Source organism: Anolis sagrei, chromosome 1, assembly GCF_037176765.1.
Source record: "Anolis sagrei isolate rAnoSag1 chromosome 1, rAnoSag1.mat, whole genome shotgun sequence".
Taxonomy (NCBI): domain Eukaryota; kingdom Metazoa; phylum Chordata; class Lepidosauria; order Squamata; family Dactyloidae; genus Anolis; species Anolis sagrei.
In genome coordinates this window covers 7,946,441-7,959,856 of record NC_090021.1, presented here as the reverse complement: position 1 = coordinate 7,959,856, position 13,416 = coordinate 7,946,441, and the positions used below count along the sequence as shown (strand labels likewise).

At 45.1% G+C, this 13,416-nt stretch overlaps 1 protein-coding gene across 3 annotated transcripts in view; it reads right to left on the bottom strand.

Moving 5' to 3' along the window:
• EXTL3 (exostosin like glycosyltransferase 3) overlaps positions 1 to 13,416 on the bottom strand; it is a 287,801-nt gene that overhangs the window by 13,935 nt on the left and 260,450 nt on the right. For all 3 annotated transcript variants that reach the window (XM_060754687.2, XM_060754686.2, XM_060754688.2), the window contains exons 5-6: positions 7,254 to 7,381; positions 1,638 to 1,782 (exon numbers count right to left, since the gene is read on the bottom strand). In XM_060754687.2, coding sequence (XP_060610670.1) covers positions 1,638 to 1,782; positions 7,254 to 7,381 — 273 coding nt within the window. The remainder of the gene's footprint in view (positions 1 to 1,637; positions 1,783 to 7,253; positions 7,382 to 13,416) is intronic.

Genomic DNA, 13,416 nt, shown 5'->3' with positions numbered 1-13,416 from the left:
CTCAGAGGTAGTGAGGTCACCTCTGAGGATGCTTGCCATAGATGCAGGCGAAACGTCAGGAGAAATGCTTCTAGAACATGGCCATATAGCCCGAAAAAACCCACAAGAACTGAGTGATTCCAGCCATGAAAGCCTTCGACAATACATTATAATTATTATGTCTTGACACGCTGCCTTACTAGATTAGCAAAAATCCAGAGTGCACTAGTCTAAGCCAAGCCTGGGCAAACTTCAGCCCTCCAGATGTTTTGGTCTCCAACTCCCACAATTCCTAACAGTCTACTGGCTGTTAGGAATTGTGGGAGTTGTAGTCCAAAATACCCAGCAGACTGAAGTTTGCCCAGGTCTGATCTAGTCTCTCTTCAAAAAGTTCCAAACATTCTGCAGCAGCGTATTCCACTGTCAAACATTTCTTATTATCAGGAAGGTCTTCCTCATGCTTATGTGAAACTCTTTCCTGCAATTTGAATCCATTGTTCCATTGAGGAGCGGAAAACAAGCCTTGCCTCCTCCTCAATATGACATCCTTTCAAATATTTAAGCAATGCTCTGATGTCCTCTTCTCTCAACCTTCTCTTCTCCATGCTAAATACACCCACCTCCCTCAGCTGCTTCTCAGAGGGCATCGCTAGCAGACCTTTGACCATCTATGGGCATCGTCCCAAAAACATTAAATTTTACTTTCAAGAATTCAAAACTTAATAGAAAACATCCAAAATAGGATCCAAGTTTGAGCTATATAGCAAAAAAAAATCTATCATAAAGCCTTATGGAATAGCAATGTCAAACATTCCAACCTGCACAGCAATGCAAACCCTAAGGAAAAGCAAAGGAGTAATGTGCTTTCTTAACTTCCTTGTTATTAACAAAGTAAAGAAGAAGGAAGGGAGAGATGGTGGGAGAGAGGGAAGGAAGTAAGGAAAGAAAGAAGGAGGGATGGAGAGAAGGAAGAAAAGAAGGAAGGAAGGAAGGAGGGAAGGAAGGAAGGAAGGAAGGAAGGAAGGAAGGAAGGAAGGAAGGAAGGAAGGGAGGGAGGGAGGGAGGGAGGGAAGGAAGGAAGGGAGGGAGGGAGGAGGGAGGGAGGGAGGGAAGGAAGGAAGGAATGAAGGAGGGAAGGGAAGGAAAGAAGGAAAGAGGGAAGGAGGGAGGGAGAGAAGGAAGGAAGGTGGGAGGGAGGGAGGGAGGGAGGGAGAGAGGGAAGGGCGAGAGGGAAGGAAGGGAGAGAGGGAGAGAGGGAGGGAGGGAGGAAAGAAAGAAGGAAGGAAGGAAGGAAGGAAGGAAGGAGGGAGGCAGGGAAGGAGGGAGGGAAGAAAAAAGGGAGGGAGGGAGGAAAGGAAGGAAGGAAGGAAGGAAGGAAGGAAGGAAGGAAGGAAGGAAGGAAGGAAGGAAGGAAGGAGGGGAGGGAAGGAAAGAAGGAAAGAGGGAAGGAGGGAGGGAGAGAAGGAAGGAAGGCGGGAGGGAGGGAGGGAGGGAGGGAGGGAGGGAAGGGGGGAGGGAGGGAGGGAAGGGAGGGAGGGAGGCAGGCAGGGAGGGAAGGAAAGAAAGAAGGAAGGAAGGAAGGAAAGAAGGAGGGAAGGAGGGAAGGAAGGAGAACTAGGAGCCACCACAATGAACAGGGATGATCTCCCTCCACTTACTTTGTGAAAGAAGGCAGCGCCAGTCAGCACCATGGAGAGCTCACAGGAGTAGTTGGAGTTGTAGAGCCAGGACTGGTGGGGGATGTCCCACGCGTGGTAGCGCCCGGGGAATCCAACAATGCGGTCCCTGGCTTCTCTCCAGACCCTGCGGGTGCAAAGTCAAGAAAGGATTCACCGGGCAAGAAAGGAGGTGGATTATGCTTGACAGGCAGGAGACAAAAAGCAATTGGCCACACTATCTCAAGAGCAGCATAGTAAAGCCATTGAGGTCCATCAATACATGGTGTTGACCCCTACCATGCTAGATAGCAACTTTAGACTTACATGTGGACAAGAGGCCCATTGAAAACGTTCCCCGGACCCCAAGTTGAGACAGAGCAAACAACTTCTTGATCTCACTTGGTCTTTCTTTTTGTTTTGTTTTGGGACCATTGCTCTCTAAGTCATAAAACTAGCATAGTCTTATCACAGAAGGAAAAGAGTCCCATAGCTTACAGAGGAGATTCACAACATATGGTCTACGGACCACCACTGGTCCGCAAGAACTAAAATATGGTCCACAGCCTCACCATTACTACACCATTGCAACAAGAGTGACTGGTCTTGTGAAAGCCCTAGGTTGATTAAATATGGTTTTCTGTGGGCGAGCTAATGGCGACTACTGGATGGCATATGTTCTGTATCAGAAACTAGAGCTGATGTGGTCTATCCAATGCAATTTTTTGAATCAGCACCCCCAAATAACCAAACGGAATTTAAAGTTGACCAAAAACTGATTCGTAAACTTTTTGGTAGTAATGTTGAAGAATGGTCCCTGGTCAAGTGCCCCCTGGACAAAGTGGTCCCTGGTCAAGGTGGTCCCTGGTCAACTGCCCCCTGGTCAAAGTGGTCCCTGGTCAAGTGTCCCCTGGTCAAAGTGATCCCTGGTCAAGTGCTTCCTGGTCAAAGTAGTCCCAGGTTAAGTGCCCCCTGGTCAAAATGGTCCCTGGCTAAGTGCCCCCTGGTCAAAGTGGCCCCTGGTCAAAATGGTCCCTGGTCAAGTGCCCCATGGTCAAAGTGGCCCCTGGTCAAGTGGTCCCTGGTCAAGTGGCCCCTGGTCAAAGTGGTCCCTGGTCAAGTGGCCCCTGGCCACAGTGGTTCCTGGTCAAATGCCCCTTGGTCAAAGTGCCCCCTGGTCAAAGTGGTCTCTGGTCAAAATGGTCTCTGGTCAAAGTGCCCCTTGGTCAAAGTGCCCCCTGGTCAAAGTGGTCCTTGGTCTAAGTGGTACTTGGTCAAGTGCCCCCTGGTCAAAGTGGTCCCTGATCAAAATGGTCCCTGGTCAATTGCTCCATGGTCAAAGTGGTCCCTGGTCAAGGTGGTCCCTGGTCAACTGCCCCCTGGTCAAAGTGGTCCCTGGTCAAGTATCCCCTGGTCAAAGTGATCCCTGGTCAAGTGCTTCCTGGTCAAAGTAGTCCCAGGTTGAGTGCCCCCTGGTCAAAATGGTCCCTGGCTAAGTGCCCCCTGGTCAAAGTGCCCCCTGGTCAAAGTGGTCCTTGGTCTAAGTGGTACTTGGTCAAGTGCCCCCTGGTCAAAGTGGTCCCTGATCAAAATGGTCCCTGGTCAATTGCTAAGTGGTCAAAGTGGTCCCTGGTCAAGGTGGTCCCTGGTCAACTGCCCCCTGGTCAAAGTGGTCCCTGGTCAAGTGTCCCCTGGTCAAAGTGATCCCTGGTCAAGTGCTTCCTGGTCAAAGTAGTCCCAGGTTAAGTGCCCCCTGGTCAAAATGGTCCCTGGCTAAGTGGCCCCTGGTCAAAGTGGCCCCTGGTCAAAGTGGCCCCTGGTCAAAATGGTCCCTGGTCAAGTGCCCCCTGGTCAAAGTGGCCCCTGGTCAAGTGGTCCCTGGTCAAGTGGCCCCTGGTCAAAGTGGTTCCTGGTCAAGTGCCTCCTGGTCAAAGTGGTCCCTGGTCAAGTGCTTCCTGGTCAAAGAGGTCCCAGGTTAAGTGCCCCCTGGTCAAAGTGGCCCCTGGTCAAAGTGGCCCCTGGTCAAGTGGCCCCTGGTCAAAGTGGTCCCTGGTCAAGTGGCCCCTGGTCAAAGTGGTCCTTGGTCAAAATGGTCTCTGGTGAAGTGGTCCCTGGTCAAGTGCCTCCTAGTCAAAGTGGTCTCTGGTCAAGTGCCCACTGGTCAAATTGCCCCTGGTCAAGTGGTCCTTAGTCAAAATGGTCTCTGGTCGAGTGGCCCCTGGTCAAATGGTCCCTGGTCAAACTGCCCCTGGTCAAAGTGGCCCTTGGTAAAATTGTCCCTGGTCAAGTGGTCCTTGGTCAAAATGGTCTCTGATGAAGTGGTCCCTGGTCAAGTGCCCCCTGGTCAAATTGTCCCTGGTAAAGCAATCCCTGGTCAAAATGGTCCCTGGTGAAGTGCCCACTGGTCAAATTGTCCCTGGTCAAGTGGTCCTTTGTCAAAAAGGTCCCTGATCAAGTGGTTTCTGGACAAAAAACGGCTGGGAACCACTGGGTTTTAGCAATGGTCCCAAAACAAAACAAGACCAAGTGAGACAAAGAAGGGACATTTCCTTGGCTCTTTGTTCACCTGGTAGGTCTTAGGAACACAACATACACAGCTGTAGCAATGATCTACTTAGTCAAACTGAAGCTTGAGACCGACAGCCAACTTGGGGTTTCATGTAAAGTTGTAGGAACACCTTGTCCACTTTAAAACGGAGATGTAATTCCACATTTCCGGCCTTCCACTTATTCCTCAGCTTTGGACATGCGGTGTGGGCTCATTTTCTGCTCCACGGGAGGCTCCCATGACTCTTTAACCACTGAAAGCCCTCCTCTATTACCGCTCCTATAAATAGAGATGTGTTACTAAAAATAAAGTTACGCGGTAACTCACTTTCTCCATTGGGTGGAAATTAGGAGCAAACACAGAGAAATGAGTCCACACAGATAATTTTCTGGAAAATCTCCTCTTGCAGCAGCACGCTAATGGCAGAAAATGCTGCCTTCTTGGTCCCTGGCTCTAATCAATTTTCCTCTTTTTGCACATGCAAACCGGAGTGAATGTTGGATATACAAACAGTAGCTTAGGACTATGCAAAGCCAGCCAGGTGAGTAAGAAAATGATCCAAAAATCCAAAGTAGATATAGTAGTTGTTAGGCCAAACGAAATGTGCAAAATGTCATTATGTGAACTTTCAAGGCCCACTGGCTTCTTCAGCAGGCAAAAAAGTTAAAGAGAAATAATCAGAGGAAGAAAAATTGATATTGGTAGAGTCTTGCTTGCTTGGAATGATTTATATGGAGGTGAAGTGGGATAGTAATGCCCAGGGATAGTAATGCTCGGGATAGTAATGCCCGGGAAACAGCCTTGTTTAGTTCAGGTAGAGAATCTCTGATCTGGAAATTCAAAAATCATCCACAATGGGAAGCTGAGAGAGTGACATCTTTGCTTTCTGACAGTTCAACATTCCCAAACTTTGTTTCATGCACAAAATTGCATTGTCAAAGGCTTTCAAGGCCAGAATCACTGGGTTGATGTAGGTTTTTCGGGCTGTATGGCCATGTTCTAGAAGCATTCTCTCTTGACGTTTCGCCTGCATCTGTGGCAGGCATCCTCTGAGGTTGTGAGGTCCTCTGACGATGCCTGCCACAAATGCAGGAGAAATGTCAGGAGAGAATGCTTCTAGAACATGGCCATATAGCCCAAAAAACCTACAACAACCCATGCACAAAATTGTTTTTAATTGATATATTTATTGGGTTGTTGTAGGTTTTTCCGGGCTATATGGCCATGTTCTGGAGGCAATTTTTCTCCTGACGTTTCGCCTGCATCTGCATCTGCAGGCGAAATGTCAGGAGAAAAATTGCCTCCAGAACATGGCCATATAGCCCGGAAAAACCTACAACAACCCAGTGATTCCAGCCATGAAAGCCTTCGACGATATATTTATTATTTTTCCAGCAATGTGTTATCATACAGTATATAAAGACAATAATTTTCCCATGTATGACTTATATTGCTATATATAGCAATTTATATTGATATATATAGGCTAAAGGTAAAGGTTGCCCCCTGACATTAAATCCAGTCATGTCTTACTCTGAGGTGTGGTGCTCATCTCCATTTCTAAGCCGAAGAGCTGGTGTTGTCCAAAGACACCTCCAAGGTCATGTGGCCGGCATGACTGCATGGAGCACCGTTACCTTTCCACCAGAGTGGTACCTATTGATCTACTCACATTTGCATGTTTTTGAACTGCTAGGTTGGCAGGAGCTAGGGCTGACAGAGGAAGCTCACGCTGCTCCCCGGAATCGAACCTGCGACCTTTCAGTCAACAAGCTCAGCGCTTTAATCCACTGCACCACCGGGGGCCCATTGATATTTATATATATATACATATACATATACGTGTGTGTGTGTATATATATATATATATATACACACACACACACACACACATATATATATATAACCATATATATATTGCTATTGATATATGTATAGCAATATAAATCAATATACCTACTGGCTGAGAAAGGCGATATATAAATAAATAAATTTGAATGAGTTTCCCCCACTTGCCCCGTTGCACAAAATTATTGAAAATGTGGTATATAATATTACCTTTAGGTTATGTGTATAAGGTATATATGAAATACTATGGAGTTTCATGCTGACGCTTGTTCCAATCTCTAAGATACCTTATTATGTATGTGTACGTATCCCAAAATACATTTTAGATAATGTAAGCAAGATACGGTTTTATTGTTCTATCAGTGGGTTTGTGGACTGCGTATTGTTTTAATGACTGTTATGATAATTTGGTTAATTAATTGCTATTGTTTTTAACTCTGTATGTATTTATGGTTTTATACTGTGTTATTGATTGTGGGATCTAATTGTTGCCTTTTGTTAGCCGCTCTGAGTCCTGTCTCCCCCCCTCCCCCCCGGGGATGGGTTGAGAAGAGCGGGGTAAAAATTCTATAAATAAATAATAAATAATGGATACAGAATGTTTATTTCTGTATTGAGGGCCAGCTTTAGCACAGCAGGTTAATCACCAGCTGCAGCTACAGTAAATCTTGCCAACTGAAAGGTTGACAGTTCGAAGCCGGGTCAGGGTGAGCTCCTGATCTTCTGTAGAGCTCCCCTGCCCACTTAGTGGATCGAAAACAGCAATATGAGTAGGTAAATAGGAGCCGCATTAAACAGAGAGGTATTTTAGGCATGCCGTTTCCATCAGAAAAAGGAGGAAAGTTTACAAACAAAGAAAGCTCTTCGACAAGGAGGTGGCGCAACAGCACCCCCTGTGGCTGGAATCGAGCACAGCCGCCAAAGATGCCGAAAGATGGGAAAAGCCTACATATATACCTCAATGTGTTGTCTGTCACGTCATTGTATAATCGGCATTTAATGTTTGCCGTATATGTGTTCTGCGATCCGCCCTGAGTCACCTTCAGGGTGAGAAAGGTGGAATATAAGTACTGTAAATAAATTAATTAATTAAAAAATAAATATTTTGTACAAAAATAATTTACTTATTATCTCAACAAGTCTTCACTGTAGGACAAAGATGCCAAGGGAAGGGCCAGAAATTGAGGTCCATAGGACCTCTTTCTCAGGGCTTCTTCACTCACCGGAATCCAAACATAATCTCGTCATGGCGAAGATGGGCGTCGTCGTCAATCGACAAGATGGCCTCCGTCTCAATCTCATCCCAGGGCAGAAACCGGTTGTTCAAGCTGTTCTTCTCTGTGCGTACAACCTGGGAAACGGAAGAGATTAAAGTTTTATTTACCTTTTTAAAAAAGTTGGAAGACCTGAACAAAGACCCTAAGGAAACCAGTCACCATACCCCAGAGATGTTTTTTGAAGGGTGTTGTAAACGTATGGCCAGAATCATTGGGTTGTTGTAGGTTTTTTCGGGCTATATGGCCATGGTCTAGAGGCATTCTCTCCTGACGTTTTGCCTTCATCTATGGCAAGCATCGTCAGAGGTAGTGAGGTCTGTTGGAAGTAGGAAAAAGGGTTTATATATCTGTGGAATGACCAGGGTGGGACAAAGGACTCTTGTCTGCTGGAGCTAGGTGTGAATGTTTCAACTGACCACCTTGATTAGTATTTGATAGCCTGGCAGTGCCTAGGGCAATCTTTTGTTGACAGGTGAAAAGGAGGTGAGAAAGGAGGTGAGAAAGGAGGAAACCATGAATACTGGCTACCAGTATTAAAAAACTCTACAGAGAGGAAACAATCTGGACATCTAACCACCTCTTAACAAAAGATTGCCCCAGGCACCAATAAGCCACACCAAACAATTGCCAGGCCATCAAATGCTAATCAAGGTGGTTTACTTCAACCAGAGAAGTCAGCCATAGCAGGGCACCTGATGAACCAACCTGGACACAGCATAATATTTGAGAGCACAGAAATGCTGGACCACTCTCACAACCACCGTGTCAGGCAACACAGAGATGCCATTGAAATCCACAAGCATGTGGACAATTTCAAGAGAAAGGAGGAAACCATGAAAGTGAACAAAATCTGGCTACCAGTATTAAAAAAAACTCTAAAATTAGAACAGCACAACAACAGAGAGGAAACAAACAAGGACATCTAATCACCTCTCAACAAAAGTTTGCTCCAGGCACTGCCAGGCCATCAAAGGCTAATCAAGGTGGTCAGTTGAAACATTCACACCTAGCTCCAACAGACAAGAGTCCTTTGTCCCACCCCGGTCATTCCACAGATATATAAACCCTTTTTCCTAGTTCCAACAGACCTCACTACCTCTGAGGATGCTTGCCATAGATGCAGGGGAATTGTCAGGAGAGAATGCCTCTAGACCATGGCCATATAGCCTGAAAAAACCTACAACAACCCTACAACAAAGGCATTTCTGTATTTTATAATGTCTCCAAAAATTATCTTTTATGGAAATTCATGTGTATTTTTTGCATAAAATTGTGGTTTTTTGAGCAAAAAAAACAATTTCTTTGCAAAACCTCAACACATTGTTTCCAGATACTCTCTTTTTTAATGCATTTTTTGGTAAAAAGTTTTTTGGTTTTTTTACAAAAGGCAGTAATTTTACATGGGAAAGGGGGAAACTGGGTTGTTGTAGGTTTTTTCGGGCTATACAGCCATGTTCTAGAGGCATTCTCTCCTGACGTTTCGCCTGCATCTATGGCAAGCATCCTCAGAGCTGGAACATTCACACCTAGCTCCAACAGACAAGAGTTCTTTGTCCCACCCTGGTCATTCCACAGATATATAAACCCACTTTCCTAGTTCCAACAGACCTCACTACCTCTGAGGATGCTTGCCATAGATGCAGCGGAAACGTCAGGAGAGAATGCCTCTTGAACATGGCCATATAGCCTGAAAAAACCTACAACAACCCATTTGCAGACTTTCCTTGCCTAAGAGTGAATTTTCAAATTGGTGGAATTACCATAAAATGACAAGCGACTCGAAGACCTACACACACAAGTGGATTTGCTCTGGATTGTAAACCAGCATGTTTTAGCTCCAGAAAACAGTTTGTAAACAACTTAAAGTTACACCTCAAGGTGAGTCATTAGCCATGTGTGTCCAAAAGCTTTTGTAAAGATGAGTTGCACCCTTCATTAACTGCATAAATGAGTCCAAAAGAAGAGGAGAAATCAAAGTCACGGGGTTTCAAAAGCAGGAAAGAAAACTTCTGGCACCTGGGGCCTAAATCCAGCTGGCATCAACCAGTGAGTAAGTCAATACTTATGGAAATACTTCTGACTCAGTGGGTCTACTCAAGCTGGGACAAGCAATTAGACTTAGGCTCTTTTCCCGCGCATATTTATTATGTCACTGGCACAAACGGGGATAATCCGGTCTCTTGGAGCAACTGTTTGCTCATCCGCAGCAAACTTGGCCACCGATTGCTACTAGTAAGATGTCCCCATTTCCACTCCAAAAAACACAAATTCCACTCTCTCCCCGAAACATTTTTTAAGCCCGTAGAAAAGCAGCATGATGGCAATAAAACGCCATTAAATAAGATTACACTGGGATCATATATTAAAAAGAAATCCTCCACTGAAACCATTAACCAGTGGAAAACATTTGTCGGGAGGAACCGGGTGACAGCTGGTATGATTAAATCCCTGCATTAAGCCAACATTAGTACTTCCCCCTGTCAATAGCTAACAGAAGGGCGGATGAAAAAAAAGAATATATGGGATGCTCCACGGCCAAGCTTAGAAGGTTTCACAAGAGATGCATCTAAAGCAGGAACATAATTTATTGGAGGGGATGGCAGTGGGGGTCCATAGCAAAGGCGGGCTGGCCATTGGTTGAGGGACCGATGGCAGCCCCATTGGGTGACGTGTAAATCCCAAGCAGCACCTTGAAAAGAGGAAGGCCACTAAGAGTATTGGTTGGCAAGAAGGTCTCTATCCTCTTCCTAGACACTCTAAACACTTTTGCAGAAGCATACGAGAAGCTCAGCCTGTCATTGAACATCGAGAAAACCAAAGTGCTCTTCCAGCAGTCACCAGCCAATCCCTCTCCAATGCCAGAGATACAGCTTAATGGTGTAACATTAGAAAACGTTGACCATTTCTGCTCCCTTAGCAGCCACCTCTCCACAAAAGTCAACATTGACAATGAAATACAACATCGCCTGAGCTCTGCGAGTGCAGCATTTTCCCCAATGAAGCAGAGAGTATTTGAAGACCAGGACATCCGTAGGGAGACCAAAGTGCTTGTTTATAAAGCTATTGTCCTCCCAACCCTGCTGTACGCCTGCGAGATGTGGACAGTCTACAGATGTCACGTGCAACTCCTGGAATGATTCCATCAGCATTGCCTCTGGAAAATCTCTTGGGAAGACAGGCGGACAAATGTCAGCATGCTGGAAGAAGCAAAGACCACCAGCATTGAAGCAATGGTCCTCCACTTCAGGCTGATTGCATTTTATGGTTTGTCCGTTTGGCAACTCTATGCTCTCGCTGTGAGTAATTTTCTCTTTCTTTAATGCCACTGTGGCACATTTGTTTAGGCCAAACTCCATAATGATGTCAGTGCTGAAGATTCTGGCTGTGTTGGTCACCAGGATTGAAGCGATGGTCCTCCGCCATCAACTCCACTGGACCATCTATGTTGTCTGGATGCCCGACCACCGTCTCCCAAAGCAGTTGCTCTACTTCAAACTCAAGAATGGAAAACGGAATGTTGGTGGGCAGGAAAAGAGATTGAAAGATGGGCTCAAAGCCAACCTTAAAAACTCTGGCATAAACACTGAGAACTGGGAAGCTCTGACCCTTGAGTGCTCCAACTGGAGGTCAGTTGTGACCAGCAGTGCTGTAGAATTTGAAGAGGTGTGAATGGAGGGTGAAAGAGAGAAACGTGCCAAGAGGAAGGCATGTCAAGCCAACCCTGACCAAGACCACCTTCCACCTGTAAACCAATGCCTTCACTGTGGGAGAAGATGCAGATCAAGAATAGGGCTCCACAGTCACCTACGGACTCACCAGTACACTGGTCCTGGAAGACTATCCTACTCGGACAATGAGAGATCGCCTAAGTAAAAGTAAGTTGGCCCTGCCCATTGTGTCTGATTTTCCATTATATTATTTTGTATTATTTATTTCGTTTTGCTACTGTATGTATTTTATTCTGATGTAATTTTGGTTGTTTTGTGTTTTGTATTTCATTTTGCTGTACTGTATCTTCGGGCTTGTATCTTGTATCTTCGGCCTCATGTTAGTCTCCCCGAATCCCCTCCAGGGAGATGGTGGCGGGGTATAAATAAAGATAGTTTTTCAATGAATATCTCATAGAGCCTCAACCAATTCAACGTAGTTTGTGGCAGACACAAAAATGAAGTTTCTGGAGTAGAATAACTACTTTCAAAGTAAGGACTGCACAATTAAACAGGAAATAACAAACCAGGAACAGAAACATTTTCAAATTTTGTTGTTGTTGTTATAATTAGAAACACAACAAGATTAGTCCACAGCAGACAAGATCACTCTGCTGGCTGTTGTACTGGATCACACATCGGATACTTCCCAAGTGTCTAGGACTGTGTGATGTATTGGCGAATAATGTGTGCAGATCCCAGTAGGGTGGCCTTTTGCAGCTGGCAGATGGTAATTTTGTCAGCGCCAATTGTGTTTAAGTGCAGGCCAAGATCTTTAGGCACTGCACCCAGTGTGCCGATCACCACTGGGACTACCTTGACTGGCTTGTGCCAGAGTCTTTGCAGTTTGATCTTTATTATTATTATAAGTAAGCAACAGGATTATAGATGGTTCCCTTATGAACCATCTTGGAGGTTAAGATTGTCTGAGGAGCCCATGCTCTCGGTCCCACCTCCTTTGCAGGCGCAACTGGTGGGGGGAGACAGGGCCTTCTCAGTGGTGACCCCTTGGCTGTGGAACTCCCTCCTCAGTGACATTAGATCACGCCCCTCTCTCCTGGAATTCAGAAGGAAAGTGAAAACATGGCTTCGGGGAATAATTGGAGTGCAATAATAGATATGGAATATGTGCAATGATAACTGGAATGGCCCCGGATTATGATAATGGATGACGTGGTTTTAATATTGAATGTAATGTTTTAATTTTTTTAATATGCATTAATTTTACAATTAAATTTAAATGTAATTTAAATGTATGTTGTTTTAAGGCATTCAATAGCCAGGGTGGGGCAGCTGCAAGGGGAATAAAGGGACCAAAGTATTACTCCTTGCTGTGGGTTGTTGAAGGGTCATTGGAGTTGGTTGTTGGAGAGGTGTGTTTGGAGGAGTTCGCTGAAAGGAGTTTGGAGTTCCACAAGGCTTGTGTCTCGAAGAGAACATTTGGACTATGTATGTAAATATGTTCTTTTATACTCTGCAAAAGACAACTGAGTTTCTTTCTTGGTCAAAGTGTCTACATTCATCTTCATTGCGACAGAGCCGCCTTGAGTCCCGTTTGGGGTTGAGAAAGGCGGGGTATAAATAGGGTAAATAAATAAATAAACAATTTACTACAAAAGGCTTGACGAAGGTTGTAACTTCCAACAATGAAACACCTTCATTCCTCTCTGTAGGTGTGAATCCAATATTTTCTTGTACCAAAATAAAAGTTTGTGGTGTACAGGTAGTCCCTGAGTTACAAACTTACTCATAGTTAAGAACGGGAGTGAGACAGCAGGAAGTGGGAGAAATCTACCCATAGGAAGGAAAACTCACTTCAGAAAGAGTTATGGAGAGAAAGTGTCTCCACTGAAGATTTATCCCCAGTCCTTGTTTCCACAACAAGCCATATCAGAATTAGAGTTCTGTCAAAAAAAAAAAGTATTCTGAAGGGTTCCATGATTGAAAAACTTTGAGAAACACTGGCCTAGATAATTATTAGCGAGTTGGGAAGATTTTTTTAATGGAGGAACAGTGGCCCTTATTTCTCATGCCAGTAAGGTAATGCTCACGATCCTTCAAGGAAGAATCCAGCAATACATGGAGCGAGAGTTGCCAGATGTTCAAGCTGGGTTTAGAAAAGGAAGAGGAACGAGAGACCAGATTGCCAATATCTGGATGCTGGATAATGGAGAAAGGCAGGGAGTTTCAGAAAAACATCTACTTCTGCTTCATTGACTATTCTAAAGCCTTTGACTGTGTGGATCATAATAAATTGTGGCAAGTTCTTAGTGGGATGGGCATCCCAAGCCACCTTGTCTCTCTCCTGAGGAATCTGTACAAGGACCAAGTAGCAATAGTCAGAACTGACCACGGAACAACAGACTGGTTCAAGATTGTGAAAGGCGTACGGCAAGGCTGCA